Source organism: Prunus persica, chromosome G1 (assembly GCF_000346465.2).
Source record: "Prunus persica cultivar Lovell chromosome G1, Prunus_persica_NCBIv2, whole genome shotgun sequence".
Lineage (NCBI taxonomy): Eukaryota > Viridiplantae > Streptophyta > Magnoliopsida > Rosales > Rosaceae > Prunus > Prunus persica.
In genome coordinates, this window is record NC_034009.1 from 19,962,838 (window position 1) to 19,981,549 (window position 18,712).

The following is an 18,712-nucleotide window of genomic DNA, read 5'->3' on the forward strand; positions in this document are numbered from 1 at the left end:
TGGTTAAGAACGAGAAATGTAGGAAGTACAATTATCATTAAATGTGAAATGGAAGGTGATAGGCCACAGTTTCAAAGGATTTACATTTATCTTGCAGCCTGCAAGAAGGTGTTTTTAGATGGTTATGGGCCTGTGGTTTGCTTGGATGTGTGTCATGTCAAAGGGCCTCACCCTGGGCAAGTGCTTTCTACAATGGGAGTTGATGCAAACAACGGAATGTTTCCACTTGCCTATGCATATGTAGAGATTGAGAGCAATTCGACATGGGTGTGGTTTTTAGAATTATTGAGTGCTGATATGGATATTAGGAATAGCCATGGTTATGTATTTATGACTGACAAGCAAAAAGGTTTAATAGATGTCGTGGATGATCTATTCCCTAATACAGAGCACAGACATTGTTTGAAACATCTGTATGGAAACTTTTATTTGGAGCATAGAGGTCTTGCTTTGAAATATCAAATGAAAGCAATTGCTAGGGTCACAACAGTGCCATGGTTTGATGCAGAGATGAGAAAGATGTTGGAGTTGTCTAAACCTACATATGATTGGCTTGCAGAGAAAGATCCTAGGCATTGGAATAGGGCACATTTCAAGAGTGATTCCAAGTTTGACATGCTTATGAACAACCTATATGAGGCATTCAACCATAGCATAATGGATACCAGAGACAAGCCTATTTTGACTATGCTAGAAAGAATTAGGTTGTATATAAAGTTGTTGATGGCTAGAAGAAGGGTTTTGTGTGAGAAATGGCATGAACAAGTTGGGCCAAGAATTAGAAAGATATTAGAGAAAAAGAAAGGAAAATCTCAATGGTCCATTCCTAAGGCTGCTGGATAAAATAGGTTTGAAGTAATGCACCATAGTGGTCGCAACTTTGCTGTTGATTTGAATGCCCACTCTTGTTCATGCCATGCCTGAGATTTGAATGGAATACCATGTTTGCATGCTTGTGCTGTAATAAGTTGGTTTCATAGGAATCCATACGACTTTTATGATGCAGTGTACAAGAAAGAGGCTTATTTGAGAGCCTATGAACCAATGATTATGCCTATGTTTGGGCCTACAATTGTACGACGCCAGCCTATTTTTGAAATCCACAAACATGAGCACAGCTTGGGCTTGATATTTTAAAGAAACTGAAGAGCAACCCAAAATGGAGAAAGCCCAGACTAAAATTTTCGAATTCTGCAAGCCTAGCTCAGAATTTATCAAACCCATGATAAATAAACAATCTTGAGCTTTGAAGATAAAGAGAGCAGCCCAATCAACATTAGAGGCCCATGTCTTTTGCAAAATTGGCAGAGGATTAGAAAAAACACACAAAGAATAAAAAAATCGATAAAATTGCCAATTAAATTGGTTATTCATCACCAAGTAGATCAAACCTCTAAGAGATTGGATTAAAGCTCAGCTTTTGAAAATTTTGCCACTTGATCTCAAAAGCAAGTTAGCAGGTTTTTTCCTTACTAAAAATGTTTTCCTAGAAGAGCCTTATGTGACTACTTGACTTTGAAAAGTCAAAAATCTCAACTATCACAGAAGAGTTGACAAAGAGTTAATGAAGGCAAGTATAAAAGGATGACGTTTCTGAATCTTTGTAGCCAAAAGATCAAAATCCCTTTCTATATACAGAAAAATTTTGCACCAGAGTAGGTATCATTTCCAAGGGATAAGCAGACTACATTTTCTAAAGAGATAAGTAGGGAGCAGGGAGTTGTTCATCAGAAAAAGCAAACTAACCATCATGGAAGATTGCATTCTTACAAAGGGCAGTTAAAGAGTAAGAAGGGATTAGGTTTTCTTTCAGAAAAAGCAGGTAGATGATCACCATAAGAACTAACTGTTGATAGTTCTTCCCTGCCATAATAGATAACTTCCCCTTTTCTTGGCATTTAAAATAAAAGATCTTTTCTAGAAAATCTACTGCCCATTATTAAAAGGATTAGAAGCACCACTCCAGCATTTTCTATAAATATGAGAAGAGGTGAACAGATCAAGGACATCCAAAAAATCAATAAAAAACAAAAACTCTCAAAGTCACAATTGACAAACTCAAAATGATCATTTGATCTCACAAGCCTTCAAACATTGAAGCAACTAAAGCTCATTGAGCCACAAGAAACAAGTCAGCTACAATTCTAAAACCTCTGATTTTCAGTACGGTTCAGAGATATAGTTCTACAAAGCAAGATTTCTCTCGTTACAAATTTGGTTTAGCATAAAGTCAAATCAAGCAGAGTCAGGGCTTTTCACAAATATGAAAACCTCAACAAATTTACAGTGAGCCTTGGTCAAGCAGAACACGCACAATAATGTAGCTCCAGCTCAGTGATCATCAATCCAGCCACTTTTGCCCTTTCCAGACTGAAGAGGCCTCAATTCTGCTAGTTTAGCAAGCCTTCTATGGACCAAAATAAATTGAAGCTTTGCCAAGCTCAAATGTTGGTATCGATTTCTAGCTAAAACTCATTAGTTGAAGGTGTTGATGAGCCAATCCAGTATAGACACATCCAATCCAACCCGGTCCAGAGGCAGTTATTCAGGCAGAAATCGAAGTCCAACATCCTATTGTCTTGTTTCGGAGTTGTCATTTCCTTTTTGAGTCCTGTAACAGGCAGTTCTGCCTAAAACAGTTTGCTTTCTTTTTGTCCATTCTGGCAAGAACTACCCATTTTGTACTGTGAAAAATTATGAAGTCCTCACCAGTCTGAGGCAAAGAAAAGAACTTACTTGGGAGATATTCCTCACCCAAATTCACAATTGCTTGTTAAAAGTTAGTAACTTGGGGCGCAAGTTATCCAAATTTAAGAAGTCTGCTAGGGTTTTCACTACTAGCAGTGGCACACTCATACACAAAAGAAAGTTGACTTGTTGACCACCAATGGTTTTCAAGCCAATGAGGAACTTTACCTTACCATCACAGGATTAAATAAAAAATGAGTGAACAATTTGGCACGCCCAGTTGGACTTCTTAGTACGCATATTCCTAGAATTATCTTCTAGTATATGAATATTGGAAGTTCTAGCCAGAATCCTTGCTTTGCCATGGAAAGAGATCAAGCAGCTCTCCATGAAGGGCTTGAGTCAGAAGAATGTGATGCTAGGCACTCAGCCCATGGTAGTACCAGGAGTAGACATTCTAGGTTTGGTTCCAGAAGGTTAAACCACAGATACAAGAGGCTGTGCTCCGGAAAGAGGCCACATCACAAAGGAGCCAGGATACTCTAAACAACATGACAACCATGATGCAATGGCAAGTCAATAGACAGTTCAGGAAGGATCGTGAGGTTGCTATTGCAAGAATTCCAAACACATATGTTGTGGTTCAGCAGTTAGAACTCCCTTTTGGACCTCCACCAGGACTGGCATGGCCATACCAAGAGAATCCTTTCATCACACAGTAGCTGGAATGCTAGGACATAGAGATATCCAAACTGGACAGAAGGGAGGAGCACTTATTGTCCAAGAACATGAGGCTCTAGTTCGTCTAGAAGGCCCTGCACCAGTTCAGGCTCCCAGAACTAGCCAGAAACTCCACATGTTCCACGACCAGTGGTCCTACGTGATCAGCCCTTGGCACTTCTGCCTGAGCAACCAATTGTGTTGCCCACAGACCTAGAAGGATGGACCCCAATCCATTCCCTCCACTAGCAAGAGGTAGGAGAGGTAGAGGGAAAATCAACTTTTTTGCCAACAATGACAGGAACAGACCGGCGGCAAACTGAAGGAATCATCCAGATTTTGAAGAAGAGGAAGAACATAGGCAGGAAGTTCTGCCCAGACCATACAGAATGGAACAAATGATTGAACACAATCAGCCATAACATGGGCGAAATCCGCATCCTGTCAATGCCTTGAATGACATAGGAGCACTATAGAGGTTGATAAGAGAGATGATGGAACCTAAGGCCAGAAGAGGAGAAATGCCTACCTACAAAAAGCCATATCTAGCTTATATTGATCAAATACCTCTATCTCTAGGCTTTAAAGTACCTAACTTCACCTTGTTCAACGAAGAGGACACCCACGCTTCATCAGTTGAGCATATAGGCAGATTCTCTGTCCAGTGCATAGCCATAGAAAATAACCCTTTGCTAAAACTAAGGCTTTTTGAAAATTCTCTCTCTAGACAAGCCTTCACCTGATATACTAGCTTACCAGCCAATTCTGTTCAAACTTGGGAACATATGGAAAATGTCTTCCATGACTACTATTTCAGGATTAAGCAAGAAGTCACTATCAGTGATCTTGCTGCCCTCAAACAGAGTGAAGATGAGCCTGCCCAAGACTTCTTAACTAGGTTCAGAAAGCTCAAAATGAAATGTCGGATCCCTTTGGAAGAAAGGCACTTCATCCAAATGGCTCAAACCGCCCTTAAAATCTCTCTGAGAAAGAGATTTGATGGGATGCTGTTTGGAGATCTAGCAGAATTGGCAGACAAAGCATCTAAATACGAGGAGCTGCTCAGGGAAGAACAACATAAAAGAAACTCCTCAAAAGGCACATATTACAAATCCCCATCTTCTTCAGTGCATCTGGTTGAAGTAGAGTCAGAAGAAGGCACAAAAAGCTCGGAGGAAAGAGAAGTTTTAGTGGCAGAAATGGCGAAATCAAAACACCCCATCAGTTGCAAGGCTCTGATAAAGCCACCAAAAGACCAAAAGACGCCACCATTTACAGGAGGGTTTGTTCCAAACAAACCAGTATATAACAAAGTTTATTCATTCGATTTAACCAAGTTTAATGCTCTTTTTGATGAGGTGCTACTGTAAAAGGCAATAGAGACACCTCACAGGTTGCCCAAGCCAGAGGAACTCAAGGGCAGACAGTACTGCAGATGGCACAACTCTTGGAACCACTCCACCAATAGTTGTGTTGTTTTCAGAGACGTCATACAAGAAGGGATAACAATAGGAAGACTAAAACTGGTTGAGCAAAACCTCCGTCAGTAACAACAGACCCTTTTCCCTAATCTCAAGTCAACATGGTCAACCTAAATTAGCCAGAATAGAAGAGAGGCAAACTAACAGCAGAAGCTAGCCCCAACATAGGCAAAAGGGTCACAAGAGAGGCTAATCAGAGACCAAAAGTTCCCATTTCAGCTGGGGTAGTTCTATGCAGCAAGTGCAAATGCGAAAGCGAGTTGGAGATAACTTTGGATGGGTAGAGTTAGCCCACAGCTAGTGTTTTTGACAGGATTGGAACATCATACCTACAGGGCCCAGTTCTGGCTCCACCAAAAGACATAGCCAGGCAGAAGGCCTATCAAAGGACTGCCCAACGCAACAGAAAAATGGTAGAGCAGCCAAAGAAGGAGATACCAATTAAGATGCCCAGAAATGATAAGGCCTTGGCAACCATCATAGAAGGCAGATGGTATTCTATTGGAAAGAGCGGCAGACCAACTTTGGAGCTAACCAGAACACAGAAGATGAGAGTTCAAAGGCAATACTACACATTCCTCAAGAATAAGGATAACACACAGGTACTTCCAGAGGTCAGTTATGCCAGAAAAGGAAACAAATCTAGAAGCAGATTCTCAGGCAGAACAGACAACATATCAACTAGAAGAGCTGACAAAGACAAAATCTCCAAGCAAACCTTCTATCCATCCTGCCTCACGCTCAGTTAATCAGTTAGAACCTTCACAGTCACAAGGTCAATCCGGACCTATTCCAATAGAAGGACAAGAGGATTAGATTGAAAATATGAAGAGGAACAGTTGGATTACGAACCATCTACAGATGACCAGACTGGACTCCTCGAAACAGGTGAGCAAGAAGACAGGACAGAAGAATATGGAGAAGAACAGATGGATTACGATGGAGAACTAGATGAAGAAACTGAGGCTTTTGGTGCAGAATTGGAAAGCCTGTTACAAGGTGATCTAGGCATTAATATAGTGTTTGTCCTGCCAGAGAAATTCAGGGCATCAGAAGGACAAGAGAACACTTGGGAAGGAGATGTACTATCACAAGAGACTTTCGAGTGCAAGTTGGCAGAAGTAGAGGAGACGTCAGAACAGCAAATACCTACTGCCAAAATAGATAGAACTGCCATGGAAATGGCCAATCATCACAGACCTTTGTTCATAACTGCAAACTTTGGGGTGTTCCTATCCCCAAAGTAATGGTAGATGGAGGTGCATCCATTACTCTTCTACCTCACAGATTGCTAGCTAAAATAGGCAGAACAGAAAAGGATCTAATTCTAACACGCCTAACAGTCACCAACTTCGCTAGAGGCATCATTAAGACTCACGGAATACTAGATGTAGATGTCATAGTAGGAACCAAGAAGTTGAAGATTGCCTTTTTTGTGGTAGACACCACTTCTACCACCTACAATGCACTGCTTGGTAGAGATTGGATCCACCAGAGTCTATGTGTTCCTTCCACTCTACACCAGCAGTTGGCCGTCTAGCATGTAGAGGGTTTTATGGAAATAGTGGAGGCCGACCCACGGCAATTCTTGCCATCTGCATTATGTTTTGAGGCCAGGTATTATCATGATGACCTTGGTCCTTTCACTTTCTTTGGAGTCAACTGGCCGTCCCCATGGTGTCACGGCCCATAAACTCATTCAAGAAGGCTTGGCTGGTTCTCTAGAGGACTGAAATAGGCCTTTCATCCTAAACCTCCAAAATTCTGATCTATAGTTCAAACCAGCAAGAAAAGGATCGAGTTGCAACAATCTGATCTATTACAAATAGATTGTTGGTATATTGGGAAGAGAGGAAGCTTTCTATGCATAGTCCAGCCATTAAAATGGCAGAATTTATGCATGAGAACATGGAAGAACGGGAAGGAAAATTGCAAGAGGAAGAATTGGAATTTGCACCAGCAGCACTGGATGACTCTCTGCCAGAAATAGAGGATCATTTGCAAGAAATCAACTTGGGGACAGAAGAGGACCCCAGACCTACTTTCATCAGCACGTTGTTGGAAGAATCACTGAAGGATGAAATCATTGCACTTCTGCATGATTTCAAAGACTGTTTCGCATGGTATTATCATGAAATGCCTGGACTGGATAGAGGACTGGTGGAACACAAATTACCGATAAAAGAAGGATGTCTATGGAGATAGAACTAAAGGTGAAAGAAGAGATAGAAAGACTGTTGAAAGGGAAACATGAGCAGTCAGAATATGTGTGGACTATAGAAATCTGAATGAAGTGTCTCCTAAGGACGAGTATCCAATGCCTATGGCAGACAAGCTGGTAGATGGAGCTGCTCAGAATCAAATGCTATCATTCATGGATGGCAATGCAGGATACAATCAGATAATGTGGCAGAGGAAGACATCCACAAGACAGCCTTCATGTGTCCAGGACATATAGGTGCTTTTGAATACACGGTAATGCCTTTTAGCTTAAGAAATGCAGGAGCCACTTATTAAAGAGCTATGAATTATGTTTTCCATGACATGATAGGTCACTCTCTAGAGGTCTATATAGATGATGTGGTGATTAAATCCCCAGAAAAAAGGAGACCATGTATCAAATCTAAAAAGGCATTCCTAAGAATGAGACAACACAAGTTGAAAATGAATCCCAAGAAATGCATTTTTGGAGTTCAAGTTGGCAATTTCTTAGGTTTCTTGGTCCATCAAAGAGGAATAGAGATCGACAAAAACAAAGAAAAGTCTATCATGGAAGCCTTGCCACCTCGGAACAAGAAAGAATTACAAAGCTTCTTAAGAAAGATCAACTTTCTCAGAAGATTCATATCCAATTCTACAGGAAAAATTCAACCTTTCTCCTCCTTGTTGAGATTAAAACAAGAACATGCATTCAAATGGGAGGAAGAGCACCATCAGGCTTTTGAGGAAATCAAGCACACCTCTCAAATCCGCCAGTTCTGTCCCCACCAAAGAGAGGCAGGCCACTCAAGTTATATGTTTCTGCATCAGAAGTATCTTTTGGGAGTCTGTTAGTTCAAGATAACAAGGAAGGGAAGGAACAGGCAGTCTATTACTTGAGTAGAACTCTCACAGAAGTAGAAAGGAAATATTATGCAATTGAAAGACTTTGTTTGGCTTTATACTTTACTGCTATAAAGCTCAGACATTACATGCTACCTTTCACCACCTACATCATTGCCAAGACAGAGTATAATACGAGGCTTTGATCATATGTCTTGAAATGCTGGTAGAACTAGGAGTCCAGTCTGGGGAAATTTTGGGAGATTCCATGCTCTTATTGAAACAGATTGCTGGATAATTGAAGTGTTTGAGTCCCTCCTTAGCTGTCTATTTAGTAGCAGCCAGAAATCTCGTAATAAAATTCAGGGAAACCACCTGGGAACATATTTCAAGGGAAGAAAACCTTGCAGCTAATGAGATTGACCAGATACCAACATGAGTACAGATGCCTGAAGACTGTGTACAGAGAATCATCAAGGTAAGAAAGAAAAGTCTGCCATTGGTTCTGACTAGAGGGATGGAGATAGATGTCAATTCTACCAGGATGAGTGAGGAGGACTGGAGATTGCCCCTGATTAATTATCTGCAATATCCAACCCTCCCATCCGAGAAAAAGATAAGAATCATGGCTTTAAATTATGCCATGTGGAATGAAGAGTTGGTCCAAAAAAGCAAAGATGAGCTACTTTTAAGATGCTTAGGGAGAAAAGAATACATGAAAGTCATGGGAGAAGTCCATGAAGGAATCTATGGAGCACATCAAGTTGGAAGAAAAATGTGTTGGTTGATCAGAAGGTATGGTTACTTCTGGCCTACCATGATAAAGGACTACATAGAATATTCCAAAGGATGTGAAGCTTGTCAAAGATATGGCCCAGTCCAGCAGTCTCCCTCAGTTCCCATGAATCCAGTCGTCAAGCCATGACCATTTAGAGGATGGGCAATGGACCTCAATGGCAAAATCTATCCAGCCAGTAGCAAGCAGCACTGTTTTATCATAGTGGCCACTGATTATTTCACCAAATGGGTGGAAGCCAAGCCAGTCAAATCCACCACATCTCAAGAGATCATTACCTTCACAGAAGAACAGATTGTGCAAAGGTTTGGCATACCAGAGTCAATCACCACTGATAGGGGAAGTTCCTTCATATCCAGAGAAATGCTAGACATGGCAAAAGTATTCAAGTTCAAACTACTTCAATCCACCCCTTATTATGACTTGGCTAATGTACAGGCAGAATCAAGCAACAAGGTGATTATCAACATTATCAAAAAAATGCTTGAGGAAAATCCAAGGCAATGGCATGAAAAACTGTCAGAAACCTTGTGGGCCTATAGAACTTCAAAAAGAAAAGCAACTGGCATGACTCCATATGCTTTGACTTATGGACATGATGCAATTATGCCCATGGAAATCGCAGTTTAGTACATCAGAATTGCCGTGCAACACAATTTGGTTGGGGAAGACTATTCGTAGGCAATGTTGCTAGAATTGGAGGGATTAGATGCAAGCAGAATTGATACCCTTAACAAACTCTTGGCAGGGAAGCAGGCTGTGGCAAGAGCCTATAACAAGAGGGTTAGAAACAAAGGTTTTGAAGAAGGGGAAATCATCTAGAAAGCAGTTATGCCCCTTTGGAACACACGTAGCTGGTTATGGAAAATAGTCACCCACATGGGAAGGTCTTTTCATAATTAAGCAAGTCTTTGGATTGGAGACATACAGATTACAGGATCAAGATGGAGACATCCATGCAGTGCCAATCAATGGCAAATGGTTGAAGAAGTTTCATCCAACTATGTGGGATTCACAGGCAATGCAAACAGATCCTGGAATTGAGGGGGCAAAGGATGGAACTATTGTTTGATTTTCCATTCAAATTTGTACAAGAGTTTCACTTTCGTTGTGTATTTCATTTCTGTCTTTTTGTTTCGTCTAAGTTAAAAGAAAATGAAAATGCACAAGTTCCACAAAGTAATCAAGATTTTTATTTAAATATAGTCATTTGTTATGACTAAGTTTTATTACATTTTTTGAGAATTTCAAAATCCTAGCTTTCTAAGAGTCTCTTGCAATCCAGTCTTTTTGGTGGAGATCTCTTTCTGAAGAAGCACTCTCTGATGGATAGAAGCTTCTGCAATCTCCAATGCTGGCCTAGAAGTTGAGACCATGTTCTGCAGAAGAAAAGTGGCCTTAGTCTTGGTGCCCAGGCCAGCCCCAAGCTTGTTCTGCCTCTTCCTCAGTCCAGCCAGCTGCTTTTGAAGTTCTTCAATATGTTTATCCAGCTTATCAGCAGCAGTTTTGGTCTCCTTGTAATTTGTGACCATTATGTCCAGTTCTGCCTTTTCTTTTTGGTAATAAGCCAAGTTGGCTTCATGAATAGCTTTGCAGAACTCGAGCGTGAGATCTGCATAACGATTCTGAATATTGAGCACATCTCTTGCCAAACCTAGGCTAATCTCAAGTATAGGCCTGGGAGCCATGTTTTCTCTGTGCAGCAGGTCCAGATCCTTCATCAACTGATCAACAACTTCCTTATTCTCATCCAAGTCCAGCTTAGTTGACTGCCAGATTCTCACTCTGTCCACTGCCTCATCCATTGCTTTGGACTTAGCTTTGCCAGGAGTGGAGCTGAGTTTCTCTAGCTTATCTAGTTGAGCATCCAAGTCCATAGCTTCAAACTTCGCCAATTTTGGATCAGCAAAGGAGGCCATGGTAGATGAACTAGGGATAGAATGGATGGGCATTTGCAAAAAGAACTCATATTAGTTTCATGCAGAATTAAAATCAAAGAAAAGATAAAGCATAAGTAATACTTACAGCTACAATAGGGGTCTTGAAAGGACTAATTGCTATAGTCAGAACCCCAGCAGTTCTATCTTCTTCCACCTGAAAGACAGAAACATTATAAACAAGACAGAACAGGACTATAGAAACCAGACAGAGTCGAGATAGAACAGAAGTTACCTCAGGTTCCACCTCATACTCTAGAACAGTAGAATGTTTTGCCTCCTCGTCATCAAGGAGAGCAAATTCTGAGCTTGTAGGTTCTGCCCTTTGAGCTTCCTACTGCTTCTTGGCCAGCGCAATACTTTTTGCTATCACTTCAGCAGGTATCTCTTCCTGCAGATGGACAGAAGTCAAAACTAGAAAGAGTATAGACGCAAGGCAATCATGTTCCATGCAGAAAGAACAAAGTCTCACCTCTTCTGCAACTTCTTAGCCTTTTTCTTTGTCTCATGTTGAGACATCTGCTTCTTTTTCTTGCTCCACAACCTCGAAAACCTCTCTCAGCTCTTAATCTATCCCATAACTGGTTGTAGGAGCTGCTGCAGATTCTGTGGCTACATATTCTACCACAGCTCTCTTCCTAAGTCTTTTTGACCTAGTAGGAGGGGGAGGAGGACTTTCAGCTGCAAAGGACAGAAGATAAAGGATTAAAATAAAAGAACAGCACAGAATAAAATCAGAAAGTTCAAATTCTTAAGGTTTCCCTGAGGTTTCTGGCTGGACAGTACTATCCTGAGCATGGGCAGTTTCCTTCCTTTTATTTCTCCTGGCAGAAGGAGTTGCTTAGACAATTGTTTGTTCTGCCAAGGTTTCTTGATCATCTCCTTCATCCCCAGAAGGGAGTTCCATGTCTACAGTAGCTATGACAGAAGTGACTACACAAAAACCCAAATATGTTTGAATATGTTCGAATATTTCAATATGTCTGAATATTTTAATAGTATCGTCGTGCGGCTATACTCGCATGGCTATACTCTTTAAATATTAATATATTTTAAGAGTACAGTCGCACGGCTATACTATTAAAATATTTGAACATATTAAACAAAATAAACTAATTTTGTAGAAAATAAAATAAAAAACCAAATCCACAAAATAATTTAAAATAATTAATTACAATTTATGAAGTAAATATTGAAATTAGTAAAATATTTCAATACTAATTATTCACTAAAATAAAAAAAATCAAAGAACACAACAATTTATTTTTAATACATTCCATTTCTTTAACCCAGCATAGGTAGCACAGGCAAAGACTTTTGTCACACAAGTAATGGTGGGCTTGACATTAATATAGTGGAGCCAAAGAATATAGTGTGGTACTTCAAGATAGATACATGGACAAATGTGTGGAGTATTTGGAAAACCATGTGCATGCTTGACAGGTATCATGCTTTATTAGCGAATTGAGCTTTAACTTAACCTGTTTGCCATGCCTCTTTTCTAAAGATTTTATTATAAAGTTAATGTTGCCGTTGATTTTAACTTAACCTGGAAGTGCATTCAATCGCAGTATCAACTTGTATAAAGAGAATTTTCTTTATAACTATTATATATCAGCCCACGATCCTGCTTTGGGTCCATTTATCATCAGGGAATTTTTAACTCTACATTTTGCCAACAACTAGTCAGAAGAATAGTCCCACCAACTCTTTGTAATGTTTTAATATCTTTTACCATTTGACTTGGTATATCCGGAACATACAAAAATATCTCCATCAACTAGAACTTGCCAAACGCATTGTGCAAAAGGGTCATCCATATCATCTCCACTCCAAGAAACATTGACCGCCCCACACATCTCCATCCAAATTTCTTCTCTCTGATCCACTTCTCTCAATCCTTATTTAATTGGTCAATTAATTTGATTTAATATGGGAAATATCTTCATAACGCAAGGATTCATATTGAATTAAATATTCTTGATCTCCTCCATCTCCTTATTTATGGAAAAGAATAATTCCCATAAAAAGGAATTATTCCCCCATAAATCATACCAAAGTGGCTCTCTCTCTCACCTACTTCCAAACCCTAAAAACCCTAAACACCAAGTGGCTTTCTCTCTCACCTACTTCCAAACCCTAAACACCAAGTGGCTCTCTCTCTCTCTCTCTCTCATCGTCCGCGCCACCGTCTCTATCCATAGAGAAAACACCATCCTTTGAATATAATATATTATCTCCTTGAGACCATTTACTGATTTAGGCATTTGAGGGCCCTTGACCAAAATCATACTAGTGTTCTTCGATTGATTGCCATTATTTGAAGGGTTCGAGGAAGAAGATAGTCAAGAAATGCAAGGATCTTCTCTAAATATTCCAGGGGAGGAAAATTGCACAAAAAATGCCCTTAAGGTATGGAGTTACATATGTATCCCTCTAGCTATGTCTCATACATTCTCTTTTGATTTTGGGGATTGGTTAGCTTAATCTCAAGAGTAAGATTAAGGCTTCCCAGAGTTTGCAATGGGTTCTTGTGTTCACTATTTCTGTCTGGCACTGTTGGAAATGGCGTTCTCGTTCAACTTTCAATCCTGACTATGAGCCACCATCCAATCCCCATCACACAATTCTTCAGTGTGCTAAGGAATGATTTGATATTAATAAGATGGTTAATGGTAAGCGTGACAGGACCCGATCCAAATTCCACTTTGGAATCCGAGCCAGACCCTGTGCGTGTCCGACACCTGGCGAATGTCGGGCACAAATGACCTATTTGCCCTTCTATACAAAACATGATAAAAATAACAAGGTTGACTTCTACCGAAAAACCGGCAGAGTTTCCCTTGTAACTGGCTCAATACCAAAACATTTACACCTGTCAAAACAAGTATATATATATATATACAACCAACTGCCAGCATACATATATATACACATGCCAAGAGTTCAAAGCTCAGTCTAGGGCAAAACATCAGAACGACTACGAAGAATTTATAAAAGAGTAAATCTTTATACAAAATACAAATCCTACATCAAAAGAAAGGCGCGGAAGATGGGAAGTGGCCCGGTGGTGGATTCCTGTGCACGTCTACTGCTTGGGGCGCAAAACAACAAAAAGGGTGAGTGGACCCAAAAACAAAGCTTAGAAAATACCATATGAACATACTAACCCCACTGTAAAAACAGTTATACAAACTAGCTTATTTTCTTTATATCTGAAATCAATGCATGTATATAAATATATACATTTGAAAACAGTTGAAAACCATCACCTAGGTGTACCATATTTCCGTCAAATCCTTACATCCGTCAATTCCTTGCATCACCATGGGTGACACATACTCGCAGGTCTCAGTGACACGAGGTCAGTCTGAGCCGCAACTCGGAGGATTCAGGGAACCATAGTCCACCTTTATCCTCATTACTCGCTCCACACGAGTTCGATACCAAGGAACTCGTGGGGCAACTGTCAAGCATGCTGATTAAACCGAAGGCAACAAATATAATCCGAAGGCAACATAAAATAGTTAACAGCATAAAACAGCTTATAATTGAAACTGAACTGTTTAAATTCATTTATTAAAACAAAGAGTCCACTCACTGATAGTCCGAGCTCGCTGGACCTTTTGAAGGTCCCTCCTGCGGGTCAACTGGTGCTCGGGTGCCTGATTCAATGACCATAATAGTCTATTAATACAATATAGTATTAAATTAAAAACCCTACCCCCAGCCCCTAAAAGTACGTGCAACGATTTAAAGTGATCCCTATGCCCATAAAAGCTTTCCTTCCACGTGGGATAGTTTAGCGGTATCTTAGGACTCAAATAGCGCTAAAGTCCAAAAAGTCAATCCGGAACCCCACGGGTCCATGACCTCACAATATGATCCGGATGCCGCTAGAAGGTCCAATATATTTAGGACACATGTCCCAAGGGTATTGGTGTTGATCGGACGGTCGGAGTAATCACAATCCTGTAATCGCATAATTTCTAAACCCTAGCCCTAGGGTTCGCATTTTCGGAGTATCCGGGACTCCGATTCACGATCCGTCGAATCCTACACATTTCTAAAATTATCTAGAACAACATATCTGAAATTGATTACGATCCAACGGCTCAACAGTATTGAACCCGATAATCGCACAATATGGAAAATCCGTTCGAGGCTCAAACGGTATCCAAATTGAGATCCACGAATTCCTATGCGGTCGTGACGACCTAAGGATCACATCAGAACACAGTGTCACTGCACCACACTCGCCCACGAGCCGCCGCACCCGCCGGCAGCGATGGGTGTCCAAAGCGATAACGCATCGTCGGAAAATCTCAAAACCAAGGCTCCAAACTCCTATCCTAGGTATAACACCATATTTGGAACCACTTTTGATCTTGGACCTACTCCAAAAACTGACCGAAAGTGGCCGAACACGGAGGCTGAAAACCGGCCGAAACTTCAAGTTCAAAAATCCAATAGCTACACTAAGAACTGATTAATTCCTACCCAACAGGCAGCTAGAACAGCTCGAAAGGGTCAAAATCCATACCTGGCCCGTCCGATTTGGTTGAGAAACAAGGGAGAACGACGGCCGTGAAATTTGATCACAACCGTTCGATTTTCGGCAGTTTTCGGCGGCTGGAGTGGCTGACGGTGACGGAAATCGGGTGGGACAAGAAGAGGAGGCGATGACGGTTCGAACAAGACCGGTCTCGTGGTCGGTGGTGGTCTGTGGCGGCGACGGCGAGCGAAGAAAAAAAAACTGTCGGGGAGGGGGGGTTTGCGAGGGAGGGAGGGAGAGAGAGAGAGAGAAAGAGAGAGAGAGAGAGAGAGAGAGAGAGAGAGAGAGAGAGAGAGAGAGAGAGAGGAAAACTGAGGTTTTTATAAAAATTCTGATTTTTCAATTTACTGTTTTGCCCCTCGTGGTATTTTAATCGTATTTTCTTCGTTAAAACTCCGATTCGAGTTCACTTCGTGTCTATGAACTCATGTCATCGTGCTCTACGCAACGGCGTATGTGGAATTGTCAAATTCCTTTCGGGTCAAAAAGTCAATTTTGAGTTCATAATTTAGTCAAAGGGCAAAATTGTCTTTCCGCATAATAAATTACTAATTAAATATGAATTTTAGGTTTGGGTCATTACAACCTACCCCCCTTATACAAATTTCGTCCTCGAAATTTACGCACCTGTCACTCGAAAAGGTGAAGGTACTGCTCCCGCATTTGGTCTTCGAGTTCCCATGTAGCCGCTTCTACAATATGACTCCTCCATAAGACTTTCACGAGCAAGAGAGGTTATTCAAATTCATTGGAGATCCCCTACTGCGGGCAAATCCAAATTGAATGTGGATGGCAGCTGCAAAACTAATTCTTGGAAGATCACAGCGGGCTGTCTATTGAGGGACTCAGATGGTTCTTGGATATGTGGGTTGTCTGTTAATATTGGAATTGGAAATATTGTTAAGACAGAGTTATGGAGTCTCCTTAGAGGGTGGCAAATGGCTTAGAATAAGGGTATTAGGACCCTTAATATTGAATGCGACTCTTTATCTGTTGTTTCTCTGATGGCCAAGGTTTTTGACTAATCCCACCCCTTTTTGTCTAATTGAAGTTTGCAAGTTACTGCTGAATCGTGATTGGAGATGTAAGATTTCTCATGTTTACACGGAACAAAACAGAGATGTTAACCACCTTGCTAGTTTGGGGTATCACTACTACAAAAAAGCAAAAAGACGACGGTAAATCAGCGTCATGTATTCGGTTTTTCAATGGTCGTGGAATCCACCGTCATCTTTTTCCTCATAAACCACGACGCTAAATCACCGTCGTTGTTACAATATACAACGTCATCAACAAATACAAAACGACGTCTGTGTACTGCAAAAAGATCTAAAAAAGCAGTCGAGGATGAGAATAGACGACCAACTCTCTAAACAAACCGTCGTTAAAAAGGAAAAATATGACACATATTAACAGAACATGGCCGCAAGATAGACATACAACGACGAAAATTAAAATAAGACGCCGTTAAATATCATTTTCACGACAATAAAAAATATGTCGTCTTTAAATACATTAGAAGACGACGTTATTGATACCTACTACGTCGCCTATATAAAAATAACCGTCGTAAAATAAATTTTCCACTTCGATTTTTCTATAAAAGATGACGTGGAAATAGTTGTCAGTGTCATTATTTACGACGTATGTATTTATAGAGTAGACGTTGAACAACGAAACAACGTCGGTTACAAATATATGAGAGTCGTATTACAAAATTTATACGTCCTATTTTCTGAAACAAACAACGACGATAAATATTAGACGTTGTTAAATAAAACAACGTCGCAAAAAAATAAAAACAGACGTGTTTAGTCTGCTAAAGTTCTAAAAAATAGTCGAGGATGAGAATAGACGACCAACTCAAACAAGTCACCGTCGTTAAAAAGGAAAAATATGACACATATTAAAAGAACAAGGCCGCAAGATAGACATACAACGACGACAACTAAAACACTACGCCGTCAAATATAATTTTCACGACAAGAAAAAATATGACGTCTTTAAATGCATGAGAAGACGACGTTATTGAAATATACTACGTCTCTTATTTAAAAAAGATGACGTGGAAATAGTTGTCAGTGTCATTATTTACGACGTATGTATTTATATAGTTGACGTTGAAATGCGATGAGAGAGCCGTATTACAAATAACGTCGTTTAATTGATATTAGACGGCGGTTATAATGAATTACCGTCGGAATTCATTTCGTTCCTCTTCGTTTATAAAAGAACTTGCGACGTGGAAAATGTATGATGACGTCGTATTTTTTAACGTTCAGATTATATATCTCGTTTTTTATACGTCGGTATTATGGGATTGGAGTCGTGTTATTTTGAATTACATGGCGGTTCTTAATCCTTCCCCGACGTGATATCCTGAATAATTGCTTCACAATAGCGTCGTGGTTCTTCATTGTTATGTTGCTTTAAGACGTCGGTAAATATGCTGAATAATTGGTTCACAATAACGTCGTGTTTTATTTGAACGTAGAAAGTGAAGAAATCACATTACAATATATTACAAAATTAATGTCATACACTGCCAATTACATAAGCATCATTCAATCCATATATCTTCACACCCATCTCAAATATTTTGACCGCCTAACTCACCCACCAGTTCATCAAATGTGTCAACATTTGGCATCCCTCTAGTAAATGGCTCACACTCAATTATCACATCACCTAAGACTTCATCACCAATAACATCATTATATTCTCTATTAGGCATTGATGACACTACCGACCAACCACGATGCATCGGGTCGTTAACAAAAAATATTTGTTTGACTTGAGAAGCCAAAACAAATTGGTCATTCCTATGTCCAATTTTACTCAAATCTACAAGGGTAAATCCAAGTTCGTCGACTACAAGACCAGAACTATCTATCCAATCACACCTAAAGACTGGGATTGTAAACTTTTGGTAGTCAAGGTCCCAAATTTCTTGAATGACACCATAGAAACCCATATTTGAGAGAATTGGGTTTTTATCCTTGGCACTAGCAACTTGCATGGTATGTGCAAGTAAATAAACTCCACTATTTTGAGTTGTCCGCACATCATCTTGTGCCTTGATATTGAATTTAATACCTTTAATAAGATAGCTCCTATATAATGGCACTGCCATGTTTGGACCAGCTGCTAGCCATCTTAAATTTTCTGATCCGCCATGATTGTCTTCCTCAAGTTCACTTTGAACCTGCAAATTAATCATATATCTTAATTCAATCTAACATAGAAATAAGAAGAAAATTAAAAGAGAAATATGTTATTCAACAACATATACCTTGAAGCGTAGCCATTGAATGAAAGTGCTATTGTGCTTATCCTGCAGCCACTTTGTTCTCTTTCTAAATTTTGGATAAGCAGTCTTGATGTGGATCATATGTTGCCTAGATGACACGAAAAATTCAAGCATTACGGTCCCAAATATAGAAGATAAACATAAGAAATAATTTAAAATCAATAAGTTAAAGAATAAAACTCA

The 18,712-nt window shown here is 40.0% G+C and overlaps 1 protein-coding gene across 1 annotated transcript; it reads left to right on the plus strand.

Moving 5' to 3' along the window:
• LOC109946696 lies at positions 8,875-9,357 on the plus strand. Its single transcript, XM_020555295.1, has one exon. The coding sequence runs from the start codon at positions 8,875-8,877 to the stop codon at positions 9,355-9,357; it is 483 nt and encodes a 160-aa protein (XP_020410884.1).

Coding starts and splice junctions, on each gene's coding strand:
- LOC109946696 (XM_020555295.1), top strand. CDS start 8,875: ATGGACCTCAATGGCAAAATCTATCCAGCCAGTAGCAAGCAGCACTGT.